The sequence below is a fragment of the Sabethes cyaneus genome, chromosome 3 (genome assembly GCF_943734655.1).
Source record: "Sabethes cyaneus chromosome 3, idSabCyanKW18_F2, whole genome shotgun sequence".
Classification (NCBI taxonomy): domain Eukaryota; kingdom Metazoa; phylum Arthropoda; class Insecta; order Diptera; family Culicidae; genus Sabethes; species Sabethes cyaneus.
The window spans coordinates 133767991-133782285 of NC_071355.1; the positions used below are offsets into that span (position 1 = coordinate 133767991).

Here is a 14295-nt window from a genome sequence, read left to right on the forward strand (position 1 = left end):
ATGAAAACCGTAATTAAATACGATTACATCTTCATGATAGCTATTGTTGGTAACTAAATCTAAGAAATCGTCATATGCGATATTCGCTAAGCATAGCCCGATTATCTTTCGACCTATTTACGATTTTTACTATTAATTCGTATATCAATCATCGTGTGCATTACATACGATGAAATTTACACAATGTGCTTACAACATATGTATATTTATACGAGTCCGATGTGATATCCATTTATATAAGATTAAATCTCGACATGAATATACGATATCTGGTTTGCTGGGGAGACTTTGCGATGCGTTTTGAACGGTTAGTCGTAAAACGAATGGTTTGTGGTGACGGTCAGAGGGTAAAATATTGAAAGGCGCTTCGATCAACTCAATCTCGCTGCTGTTGCTTACGAAGGCCAAATCTAAAATCCTGTCCTTCGTGTTGCGTAGGTTGCAAATTTGCTGCAGTCCACTAGCGATCATGTTTTCGGTGAAGGTGAGTTCTTGTTCGGAGGAGGCATTCGTCGCTAGATATGAGTCCACGTCAAGATCGTAAGACCAAGTCTAGTGAGGTAAATTATAGTCACCAACAACTAACACTGAATCGTCGGAGGTTGCTTTAGTCATGATTTGCTGCACACAGTTCGCTGTTGGGTCTCAAGTAGATTCCACACACATAGACAGATTTGGTCGGAAAGGAAAGTTTCACAACCACTAATAATGTAATGTATATACTGGACACTATCACTTATTGTTCTTACAAAATAAAATAAGCATTTACCTTATTCGCCAACCGGTTTCGGTTGGCCCTAGCCCCGATGATGGGTAACATCTACCCGAAACCGGTTGGCGAATAAGGTAAATGCTTATTTTATTTTGTAAGAACAACAAATGATAGTGTCCAGTATATACATTACATTATTAGTTCAATAGTTCTTACGTTGCACGAAGATACGAAAGTGAAAGTTTCATAACCACCTGTTCGAGCGAGTCACCATCTACACGTACTGGAGTACTGGAGATATATTTCTTTACAGCAATGAGCGTTCCACTTCCTCTTCGTAAATGGCTAGTCGCGTGGTTGCGGTCACAACGAAAGATGTTATAATTACATGACAGCTCGGCATTTTCACATCGTTCTGAAACCATGTTTCGGTAAGTACGATCACGTGATAGTTACTAGATAGTTAGCAGTTGTTAGGTAAAAGTCGTATGTTTGCGTACGCATTCCGCCGGCGTTCTGATAATAAACAGTCAATGACTTGCTCGCATGGATTGTTGATGGCCAATCGTCGGACGATTCCGGTGTAATAGATTGCGACGAGTGGCTCGGAACTGTAAAGCGAGGAGTGGCGCGGCGAGCAGATACAGGTGTTACTTACTTACTGTCGCTGAGAGGTAGATGGTGCTTTCGGTGTTTCGGTGGTGGTTGGTGCGAGAGTCGTAGTTGTCGGTTTCCAAAAAAAACTGTTTTTTGGTACCAATGTCTTCAAAGTCACGAAAGCGAATTCCTCGTGGCCAAGTATCCGTTGCAAGTGCGACAGACTTGAGTTCAAGTGGCATTCCAATTTTATATGACACAAACGTAAGCGATCTTGTGTCTTTTCCACGAGGAACAAGCTTGATTACCCGCAGATTGGTAGTTTTCAGTGTAGACTAACGCAAGCTCGGAAACCTTACTATCAGGAATTTCTGGTAAAATTCCTGACAGATACAGCCAGAATTTATTGGAGTCCTGTTGAACAGCTTCTTCGTTAGCATTATTTTACTAATTTTAGAACGTTTACCTTCCCACTTCGCGATTATTAGATAAGTGCAAGGTATGTATGTACCGTTTTGATTCAAACTTTGGACACTTAAGCTATGCTGAATCTTTGTTCAAAGAAAAATGCTCGATTTTTTTTTTGCTATTTTACCCTATTTTTACTATTTTATCAAAGGGTTTTAACAGCAGGTTTATTTACCGTTTCAAACTTCGAACACTTAAGCTATGTTGAAACTTATGTTAAAGTAAAATGATCGAAAACATTCTTATTCTACCCCCATAAATGGTTTAATAGCATGATAACTTATTTGTTTTTGTGGGTAAATTTAAAAAATGAGGATAAAATGTTATTTTACATTAAAAAACACTAAAAAGCCACAGCTCGGTTTTGATTTAAACTTTGAACACTTTTATGGTGGACATTTAAAGGTCGAATTTTTCTGTCTCAGACATCGAAGACTAGTATTATTTTGATAAATATTAATGTTTTTAGTGTCACTTAGCTTAAATGAGTGAAATTACATCCTTTTTCTAAACATTGTCTTTTTAAATCCACTCAATAGTATTATTTAAAAATTTCACATAACAATTAATTATAATCTGCATGTACCACATGTTATGCAAATTGACTTTTTACAGATTTACAAGACAGTTCAGAAAAAACGGAAAAAACTAAGTTTTTTCGAGGCTGTTCGAAGTTTGAATCACTCCTCAGAACGTGATTCAAACCTCGAACACTTTAATTCAACTAATATCTTTGAAATAATGCATGGAATATTGCATTTCAACAATTCTTTAGTAAATACATACCTTTCAGTTATTTAATAATCGCGAAATGAGAAGGTAAACGTTCTAAAACTGGTAAAATAATGCAAACGAAAAAACAGCTACTTTCATACGAAACGCTAAGAGTGAGCGACCCAAGTTCAGTTCAATGTCATACCTTACCGGATAGAGAACATTCTAACGATTACGTTGATGTATAACAAGCATAATATTTTATCAAATTAGCGATGCTAACAAGAATTTTATTCTGAAGTGTTCGAAGTTTGAGACTGTTCTAAGTTTGAATCAGAACGGTACTAAAGCATAGTTGAAATACAATATTTCATTTCATTTCAAAAAAATATTAATGTTTCATGCATTATTTCAAAGATATTAGATAAATTAAAGTGTTGAAGTTTGAATCACGTTTTGAGACGTGATTCAACCTTCGAACACCCACGAATAATATTAGGTTTTCCTAGGTTTTCTTTCGGAAAAAATTAATTGTCTGCGTTGCAAAGCTGGACAAAGTCAACTTGCTTTAGATGTGGTAAGCCTAATTTAGACAATTGCAATTCTGAACATATCCAGGATTGACCGCTTTCCTTTCTAGATTCTTTGGAATTTCTATCTACATGCGCGTTCTGGCTCTGAGACACCTAGTTCTGAAAGCATTGATCAAGTCTCTAGTTATCACTTCTCTCGTTTTTGTTTATCAGTGATAGTTGGATTGTTTCTATGGATTAATTGAGATCCAATAAAAAATATGTAAAGCAAAATTGGGTTTACATATTTAATACCTTATCATATTTGACTATACGAGGAAATGAGCAAAATGTTCCGCAATACTTGATCGTAGATTTTTGTAGTAGGTAGAAATAAATGGAATATTTTTCTAATTTCCCTAAAGATTTCAGAATTCTACTAAGCTACTCAAAACCAATGTGTATTTGACAATATTAATAGATTATATTGTTTATAATTTTATATACAGTTTTAATTATTGATTTTATTTCAACAGGTACTACTAGAAAAAATGTTGTATGCCTGCTCAGAAATTCGTTCGATATATGTATTAATTCGGCCAAAGCGCAGCAAATCTCCACAAGCACGAATTGAAGATTGGATGAAGTTACCTGTAAGTATAAAAAAAAATATTTATTTTTGTTTTGACAAACGTCACGATTTCATTTTAAAAACTCATGCTAGTTCTTTCTGCCTTTTTTGTTGTTTGTACCAATACACAGTAAGACGATTAGATAGGTATCAGGTTTTTGAACTGCCGATTTTAAAAATAATATCAGAGACGTCGTGTTTTTCTCCAGACCTTTTTAATGAGGTCAGACCGTGCTGTGTGTATGGTAGGTCACGAAGATGCTGAGTAAGTGCAGGTTGTAGATCACGGCGCACGGTCGAGTCCGTCACAAAACCATTAAATGAACAGTTAGTGTTCGTGTAGAACGAAATGAACACACAGTTCTTATGATAGCGATGATATATTTGAATCAGCTTCAAGCTAGAAATTTTCCCAGTTAGATTTATATAGTTTAATGTAACAATGGTACCTACATTACAGTGTGCCTGTAGAATTTATTCAATCGACACTAGGTTTATATTTTCCTGACGGCAGCAGTGTTTCGCTGGGTGGTTATAGAAATATAATTTACTTCAAGCACAAAGCATTATGAATACATTTTCTAACCTATTTGCACTTCTATTAAAATATATAGAATCCAAAAAATGTGTAATTCGGCCCTTCAAGGAATAATCCTGTAATCTAAATGCATGGAGTGTTAGCGCGAATTCACTTATGCCATCTTAATACTATTTTTACCACCAGAGATCAAAGAAAATTTATCAAATAATTATTTAACTAGAGATTATGTAAAGCACGTTTTCTTCACTTGGCACTGACGAAATTCTGCCTATTGTCTTATTGCCTATTGAGGTTGACCGTGACGAGACTGTCAGTGGATCTCCACAGTGATGTTAGTTGGCGTTACTTAAGTTGCAGATAGGGTTGCCAGTGATTGTGCCCCTGTCGCAACATCCCCCTGCCCGTAAAGATTAGTACCACACTCAGCTTTACTGTTGCTTCTTACGTCCAATACCGCCAGCTTCGAGACAGGTCGACGGTACAAACCTCCAGCCGTTTGCACCACAGCTTGTCGTATACGCCCATCCTGTCCAACGATTACCTGCAAAATTCGTCCGCGAACCCAACCGTTCCTTCTGTTCTCATCGATAATAACGACTAGGTCCCCGGGTTCAACTGCTTTGGTTTCTCCAAACCATTTAGTTCGTTTGGTGAGGGTCGGTAGATACTCTCGTACCCACCGGGACCAGAAGTGATTTAGATTTTGCTGAATGAGATTCCAGGAGTTGTGAGCTGATCTTACTTCATTCGATATGTAGACGGGTGGTTGTTTGACACCATTACTGCTGCCGAGTAGGAAATGGTTCGGTGTCAACGCATCCTACTCTGCCGAATCCAATGGCAGGTAGGTCAACGGTCTGCTGTTCACGATAGATTCGGCTTCTATTACGAGCGTTAGAAGGCCTTCGTCACCTAGCTTTCTGTTTTGTGTCAAACCGGCCATCGCCACCTTCACGGAACGAACCATACGCTCCCAGCTGCCTCCCATACTGGGGGCCGACGGCGGGATGAACACCCATTTTGTGAATGCATTGGTGAAGGTTGTTGCTGCTGCCGTTTCCGCACGTTTGATTTGCTCTCTTAGCACGTTATTTGCTCCGCAGAAATTCCGACCGTTATCGGAGTGGATCTCAAGTGGTGCTCCTCGCCGACACACGAAACGACGAACGGCTTCGATGCACGACTCTGTAGAAAGGTCATGAGCCACTTCGACATGTACCGCCCTAATCGTTAGACAAGTGAATAAAGCGATGTATCGTTTAACGGTTGAACGCAGAACTTTCACTGGTACTGGACCGAAATAGTCCAATCCGGTATAACTGAAGGGTCGAACGAAAGCTGAAAGCCGTGCAACGGGAAGTGGTGCCATCTTCGGTGTAACTGGGTGGGATTTATATACCTTACACCACTGACAATGCCGCGCCACTTTTCTGACGAGTACACGCAGCTGGGGTATGTAATACTGCTGTCGTATTTCGTTGACAATGGTTTCGGAATTTCCGTGGAGATATTTGCGATGGTAATCGTCGATAATCAGAAATGACACCCTATGACCCTTTGGAAGTATCACCGGATACTTTACCTGATCCGCGATTTGTTTTGCGACTCCAATGCGACCGTCAATACGCAGAACTCCTTCGTCGTCTAAAACTGGAGTCAACTTATAGAGAGTGCTGGACTTTGGTATTGACAATAACTCCCCTGGCGGTAGATGTTTTTTCTTCTGTAGGACCGCCACTTCATCCGGATAGGTTTCAGCCTGAACTTGCCTCCAAATCGTGATCTCTGCACCCCGGAGTTCTTCCTGCGTCAAAACTCGGCTCCCTGTTCCACGTTTGCGTAAGTGAAGGTATTTCGTGACGTAGGCCATGGCTCTCACCATGCGACTCCATCGAGAGAAACGGTCATATACCACCAATGGAGTGTATCCGGTCATTTGGTGAAGATAGCACGGCCGCACTTCCTCATCGGTGGTTGGCATAGGATGCTTAGGAGTAGGCCATTGATCTTTACCCAGGTGGAGAAACTCTGGACCTTGGTACCATCGGCTGGATGAATCAAATTGGAGTCCTTTGGTCCATTTCGTTGCCTCATCTGCCACGTTCATTGCACTCGGTACCCAGAACCACTCACTTTCACTGGTTGACGTTAATATCTCACAACGCGACAAGCAACGAATTGCCTGTACCTTCGGTGCTTCGAATGAATCCACGCCAATACTGTGTTCGAATCGGACCAGAGATATCTGTTCGTGATCGATATTGTATGACCATCGATAATGAATGAGAGCAGACGAACACCTAAAACAGCAGCCATTAATTCTAAGCGAGGGATGGACACGTATTTTAATGGCGCCACCTTTGCCTTAGCCGCCACCAATGCGCACTGTGGTGTTCCATCGGGTCTAATAACGCGGAAGTAGACTACTGCTGAATACGCCTCTTCGCTCGCATCGCAGAATACGTGTGCCTCTACGGAATCGTAGAGAGATTGGTTCGCCTCTGAAAAGTAACATCTTGGGATCTGGATGTCGTGCACATTATCAAACAAATTCGTCCACCTCTTCCATAGTTCGAAAAGTCGTTCGTCGATGCGGTCATCCCATTTTATACCGGTTTTCCAGACTTCTTGCATGAGAATCTTACCGTGGATCAAAAAGTTAGTCAGTAGCCCCAGTGGGTCGAACAGAGACATGATGCATTTCAAGACTTGTCTCTTAGTAGGCCGTGCACCAGTGTCTAAAAGAAATTGTATTTCCTCGCTAAACGAAACGGAAAAGGTTAATGCGTCACTCTTATGATGCCAAAGCATGCCCAGCACACGCTCAGCGTCGGCGCCTTTAGTCTGGATAAGGTCTCGTGTTTCAGCCTTCGGTTCCTCGCCCAAGAAACTGATGACTTCCTGGCTGTTGGAAACCCAGTCGCGAATAAAGAATCCGCCCTTAGCATGAATCCAGCGCACTTCACTGGAAACCGATTTCGCTTCGTCGACCGTCGCGAAGCTGTCAAGAAAGTTGTCGACATAGTGGCTCCTCAAGATACCATCCGCCGCTCTTGGGTGTCGTTCCGCAAATTCTTCTGCGTTTCTATTTTTCGTGTACTGCGCGGATGTCGGTGAGCTAGTTGCACCGAAAGTCAGCACATCCATTAGACAAATTTGTGGTGGATCCTCAGGATTATCACGCCACAAAAATCGCTGCGCATGGCGGTCAGATTCTATTACTTTAATCTGATGGAACATTTCAGCAATGTCGCTTGACACGGCAAACGAAAACTGTCGGAATCGGAAAAGTACCGACGGCAAAGGAGTTAGCATATCTGGCCCGGGCAGCAGAAATGTGTTCAATGATACACCGTCGACCACGGCAGCAGCGTCCCAAATCAGCCGTACCTTTCCCGGTTTCCTGGGATTTGTGATGGCCCCTAAAGGAAGGTACCAGGTTCGGCGAGGGTCTGCTGATTCCAACTCTTCCTCTTGCGTGGCGCGATGAGCATACCCCTTTTCTTGATATTCGCGCAACTGTCGATGAACGCTGTCTCCTAACGCAGGGTCGCGCTTCATGCGTCTCTCCATGCATTCGAGCCGTCGAAATGCCATTCCGTAACTGTCTGGAAGCTCGAAGTGGTCGTATTTCCAGAGTAAGCCTGTGCTGAATCTGCCGTCAATTTTACACGTCGTTCACCGAAGCAAATCCCTGGCTCGTTGATTTTCTGCGGATTCCAGCGGCTTATGCGTCACACCGGTGTCCTCCTGGTTGAAGTAGTCACGTACTATAGTGTCCAGCTTTACGATGGCTGAACAGTCGCACTCGTGGTAATTCAGGCGCTCAACGCTTGGACCGTCGACTAGATGACCGTAAATGCACCACCCCAAGCGTGTCTTGGCAGCTATGGGTCCTCTATTGCCTTCCCTGACCTTCAGTGGGACAGCCAACGACAGATCGTGGAGCCCGATCAATATCTGTGGCACAGCATTTTCATAGCTTTGTACTGGTAAGCCTGTCAGATGTTGAAACTGGTTTCGCAGAGGTTCAATCCTTAACGTCTGCTGTGGAAGGTTTAGATGATCCACCGTCCGTACGTTTTCTAAGGTATACCGAGTCTTTTTCCCGACCCCGGAGAGTTCCACCGAAATAACCTGCGACATATTTTCGACTCGTGACATGTTGGCGGTCCACTGTAAGCAGAGAGGTATCTGTGGACCCTTCAACCCGAGCTGTTTAGCGAGACAAGACTCAACTAAGGTCGTCGATGAACCTTCATCCAGAAAAGCAAAAGTGTTGAGGGAACAAGAGATCCCGTACACTGTCACCGGTACGATTCGGTACAGAACCGATTGTCCGCAATGGTGGTACGTCAGATTCGCATTGTTAATAGACGTGCTACTAAATGGGTACGACGAATGTAGCATTGGATGATGCCGAAATTGGCACCCGTCAACCCCACATCGGTTGGTCTTTCGACAAGGTCGACGACCATGAGGATTCAGGTATGATCGGCATAGCTTTAGTGTGCGCACGAACTTCCAGCTGCTCTCGATGTCACTATCTTTGAACTCGAAACAATCCTGAATCCGGTGCTCTTTCGCACAAATGAGACACTGCCTTTTATCTGCTGTCGTCACCCTATTTCCTCCTTCGTCTCTAGTCTCAACGTGGGCATTGAAATATTCCTTTTCTTTATTTTTATGTCGATCAACCCTGATTGGAGGTGGCTCTACGTACGAGCACACTTTGCTAACGGATTCTATCACGTGTGACATAAAATCACTGAACGCTCCCAAGTCAGCATTGGGACACGCAATTAGTTTTCCTGCCCACTGCATCTTAAAGCTGGAAGGAAGCTTCTCAACAACCTCATGGAGCAACATAGGATTTGAAAGGTGAGCTCGCTGTCCTGTTGCGATGAGGTGTTGGGTAAGATTTCTAACGGTTATGCCAAATTCCATTAGAGTTTCAAGTTTTTCAGTCTTCGGAGTAGGACACTCCCGCACGTTTTTTATCAGCTTATTGATAATGATTTCGGGGCGCCCGTACAGGGTTTGTAAAGTTCTCATCACCTCCGGCACATTCTCCGGTGCCAGCAGGTAGTATCTTACGGACTTCAAGGCATTTCCTTTAAGGCATCGTTGTAGTCGTGCCAAGTTCTCTGTAACTGTGTATCCACAAGCGGCCGTCGAATTCTCATAGCTGTTATAGAACAGAGGCCATTCCTCCGGGTCCCCCGAGAAGTCTGGCAGATCGCGGGGCATAACTTGTCTCGCCGCTATCTGTTCCTGAGAGGGGAGGAGTAACCGGTGGCCAGGTTGGAAAAGTTGTTCCGCAGGGCGGTGATTTTCAGCATCGATCTGCGGTTGTATGGTGCGCTTGATTGGCAAATTTAAATCAATCGGAGGTCTACTCATCGTATTCATTTGCATGGTAGGTGGATTAAATCCACGATCAGGGTAGATATACGAAGTCAAATTAGCTGCTTGCTCTTTAATTTCTTTTCGAGTAGCTTCAGGGTCCGGACCAGACGTATTCCGTGGTGGCATAGGCACGGTTGCACGGCTCGAGTGGCCAGCTTGTGGTTGATTGTCTACGATCGCTGAGGGTGCGTGTGGGTGGTTCGAGGTTTGATGAGATTGAAGTTCTGAGTTCGACTTTGAGTATTGCTTCATGCAACGTTGGAGCTGCCGCTCGAGCTCTTGTAATTGTTCCAATGGGAGATCTGACAGTGTAACGGCCTCAAACCGTTGTTTGAGATCGTGAAGGGATTCAGGATTTCCATTCGTCTGGCTGACATTCTGGATCGAGTTAGCAGCAGGTATATTTTCCGAAACACCGTTAGCGGCAACCGCTTCTCTCCTATCGTGGCACTGTTCGGTTGAACTGGTCTGGTCCAGCGGATTTTTAGTCGGCAAACTGGACACTACTACCTGAGGGGTAATCGTTTTTTCTACCCACTCACTAGTATGCTTTCTCTGATCCCGAGACTCAATCTCGATTATGCGACTTCTAACACTGCGATTGTCTGCTTCTTCCTTTTCGAGAGCAGCTGCTTCAAGCTGGTATTTTTTTTGTGCAAACTGTTTCTCCAGGTCAAGGTCTAGTTGTTTTCGTTGCAATTGTTGTTGCTCAGCTAAATGTTGCAGATCCAGCTGCAGCCGCGCGCGGCGTGCCGACGAAGTAGTGGAGGCTGATTTTGCGGGAGCTGGTAGGCATTTTGAACAACTCCAGCGGCGATCCTGAATAGATGACGTCACCCCCGCGCAGGCGTAATGCCACCATTTCTCGCATTCGTCGCAAGCTACCATGTCGTCGTAGCTGTTGGGCCGTTTACAGCCGGAACAGTCAAATTCCTCGACCTTGGGGGTAGTTTTGCTAGTGTCCATTGTAATCTTGAAGATTTTGTTCGTGTAGAACGAAATGAACACACAGTTCTTATGATAGCGATGATATATTTGAATCAGCTTCAAGCTAGAAATTTTCCCAGTTAGATTTATATAGTTTAATGTAACAATGGTACCTACATTACAGTGTGCCTGTAGAATTTATTCAATCGACACTAGGTTTATATTTTCCTGACGGCAGCAGTGTTTCGCTGGGTGGTTATAGAAATATAATTTACTTCAAGCACAAAGCATTATGAATACATTTTCTAACCTATTTGCACTTCTATTAAAATATATAGAATCCAAAAAATGTGTAATTCGGCCCTTCAAGGAATAATCCTGTAATCTAAATGCATGGAGTGTTAGCGCGAATTCACTTATGCCATCTTAATACTATTTTTACCACCAGAGATCAAAGAAAATTTATCAAATAATTATTTAACTAGAGATTATGTAAAGCACGTTTTTTTCACTTGGCACTGACGAAATTCTGCCTATTGTCTTATTGCCTATTGAGGTTGACCGTGACGAGACTGTCAGTGGATCTCCACAGTGATGTTAGTTGGCGTTACTTAAGTTGCAGATAGGGTTGCCAGTGATTGTGCCCCTGTCGCAACAGTTAGATTAAACTAACTGAAGTTTTTGGAACGTCTTAGTAGAATACGAAACCTGGTAATTAAATAAAAAGAAAACTTATCCAATTTAATTCTACTATGTATATTTTATTCTTGACAGATACGTATTTCGCCTACGACTTGTAGGCTTCCTCAGTGTCTGTACATGCACATTTACATACATAAATCGACTATAATCGATATGCTTTTATAATTATATCTTTTGCTTTTTCACGTTTTAACGGTTTTATACACGATACCCGAGCCTCCCAGTTGGATCGAGGTATGACGCTGGCCTAATAAACCAGTAGTCGTAGGTTCGAATCTCGACTGGGAGAGGCTGTTAGAGTCAATAGGATCGTAGCCAGTGTTGAAAAGTTCATAGCAACAAAAAACTCAATGAGATTTCAAACACATGAAATTTCAACCTTTATCACAAACCAAAAACTCACATATAAATTTCTCTCGCTATTATACGCGATGTTTCTGTTGCTATGCGATGTGAACCAAATTCAGCTGTGAGCATTTTGCTTACTTCTTCCACAGCTGGCATTTCATACAAGGAACCAGAGTGCGAAAGAGAATTAACCGCCAGAGAAAACATCAGCTGCGAAAAAAGCTAGCACACATTCATGAATTAAGATGGCAAACATATTGGCGAAATTTACGTTTTTCCTTCGCGGGAATCGACATTTTCTTAACTAGAAAGTAACAAGCCTAATAAGAATTAGATAAACCTGTAATTTAAATGTGCGTTTTAGTTTAAGTTTGCGATTTATTTAGAGATTCATTCCCTCATGCTCACTCACTGCTACGTATCGCACGAGAGAATGCTTATGCTGTTCAACAAGGAATTTGTATTTGTATTTGCTGATCTGGGAACACTGGTACCTGTGCACTGGTACCTGTGCACAACGAAGTCTCTTCTGCGCGACAAATATCGCATTTTTATTGCGAAAATTACGGTCGTGAGTGATAAGTGCTAGTGTAAAAGGTATTTTAACTCCTACTGCATCTTAGTGAATAAGGGCAGGTAGGTGACAAGTGAAGAAAAAAGTGTAAAAAACATGAAAGTTTGCCTCCTCAAATAGCGAATTGTTCTCAGGAGGTAAACAAAAAAGTCGATAGTAATCGGTATGCTAAAGTGCGTGCCGCTGCAAACAAATTTGATAAACGCTGCGTGAATATAAAAACCAGTGTTGCTAAATTCACCGTAAAAGAACTAATAAACATGAAATTAAAAGTATCTAATTTTTTTTGGTAAGGTATTCTCAGAAACGCAACCTTTGAAACTCAATATTAAAAAAGAACTATTTTTTTTATTTTTAGTATTTTTTTCTCGTAATATTTTTCTAATGTATGTATGAATATTGTTACTATTTTTTTTCTTTTCCTTGTGATTGTAATATGTGTTCATTCACTCTTTTTTATTTACTTTACATTCTTTTTTTTCTTTTTATTTACTTAGACAAAATAATAAATAGCTTTACAGATGTGTTATTTCCAGTTTACTTATTTTGGATAACTCTTTTTTTTTTTTTTAACGAGTAGGGAAATCTGCTATCAGACACCTGAGAAGACAACTCAGGGAGTGGGGTTTGGTATCCCGACCCCCCTACTGGGGCGTGAGGATCCAGACCCACTAAAACCCTACTCGAGTCTCCAGCCTCAATCCCCCCTGGAACCACCTTATCGGTATTACTTCAGGGAGGGGCTATTGTGCTTAACGCACACTCTTAGATAACTACTGGACTATGGTAATTAGGCTATTTATTCGCCGTTGATCGGCTTTCCAGCGGTTTTGTAGCTCAAGTACGATCTGGGTAGCAGGCGCATTGACCGCACCCCAGACGTCCGAGCTAGAACACATCCTTTGGACTAAGTTATCCGGAGTAGTGTCCTGTCCGCTAACTGCCATCATGTTGCTTCTCACGCCCGCGAAACGAGGGCATATGAAGAAAGCATGTTCTGCAGTTTCCTCGACGTCCGCGCATTCCGGACACTCGGGGGACTCCGCATGCCCAAACTTGTGCAGATACCGTCTAAAACAACCATGCCCTGACAGAATCTGTGTCAGGTGAAAGTTGACTTCGCCATGGCGCCTGTTGACCCATCCGGATAGTTCCGGGATAAGTCGATGTGTCCACCGGCCTTTTGTGGAATCAGACCATGCCTGCTGCCATGTGATCATCGAGGCCGATCTTGTGGTACTCCGTATGCCTCTAGTTCCACGTTGGTTGAAGCACTCTACGTCCTCGCTGATGATGATACCAATAGGCATCATACCCGCTAAGACGCAGATTGCGTCATGTGAAACTGTGCGATACGCACTCGCCACTCTTAAGCACATGAGACGATAGGTGCTTTCCAGCTTGGCTAGATAGCTTTTGATACCTAACGCCGATGACCACACCGGCCCGCCATACCTGAGTATGGACTGGACCACGTTGGCTAAAAGCCTTCGCTTGCTGCCATATACCGCAGAGCTATTAGACATCATACGAGACAATGCCGAAATAGCTGTGGAAGCCTTCTTACAGGCATAGTCGACGTGGCTCCCGAACTTGAGCTTGTCATCGACCATGACTCCAAGGAGTTTTAAGGACCGCGTTGACGAAATAATGCAGTCCCCGACGCTGATATTTGCTTGCTGCACCGACTTGCGGTTGTTCACCACAATAACCTCCGTTTTATGATGCGCTAGGTCCAGTTTCCTGGATCGCATCCAATCTTCAACAATGCTTATAGAGTGGGCAGCCGTCAACTCAACCTCTCTGATAGATTCGCCGTAGACTTCCAAGGTGATATCGTCCGCAAAGCCGACAATCACCACCCCTACCGGGAGCTTTAGCTTCAACACCTCGTCATACATGACGTTCCACAACACCGGGCCCAGTATGGAACCTTGCGGAACCCCTGAGGTGATTGGAACGCATTTCTGACCCTCCTCCGTGTTGTAGCATAGCACCCGATTCTGGAAATAATTTTCCAGAATTCTGTACAGCGACACCGGCACTTGGACGCTCCGAAGCGAACTGGCTATGGAGTCCCAGCTAGCGCTATTAAACGCATTTCTCACGTCGAGCGTGACAACTGCGCAATAACGAATACCTGTCCTCTTGGGCTGGATT

General features: G+C 42.9%; 1 protein-coding gene across 2 annotated transcripts in view; it reads left to right on the forward strand.

The window, feature by feature from the left end:
* Positions 1-14295, forward strand: part of LOC128740423 (putative fatty acyl-CoA reductase CG5065) — an 82435-nt gene that overhangs the window by 34750 nt on the left and 33390 nt on the right. For both annotated transcript variants that reach the window (XM_053835964.1, XM_053835962.1), the window contains exon 3: positions 3540-3656. In XM_053835964.1, the coding sequence (XP_053691939.1) occupies positions 3540-3656 (117 nt within the window). The remainder of the gene's footprint in view (positions 1-3539; positions 3657-14295) is intronic.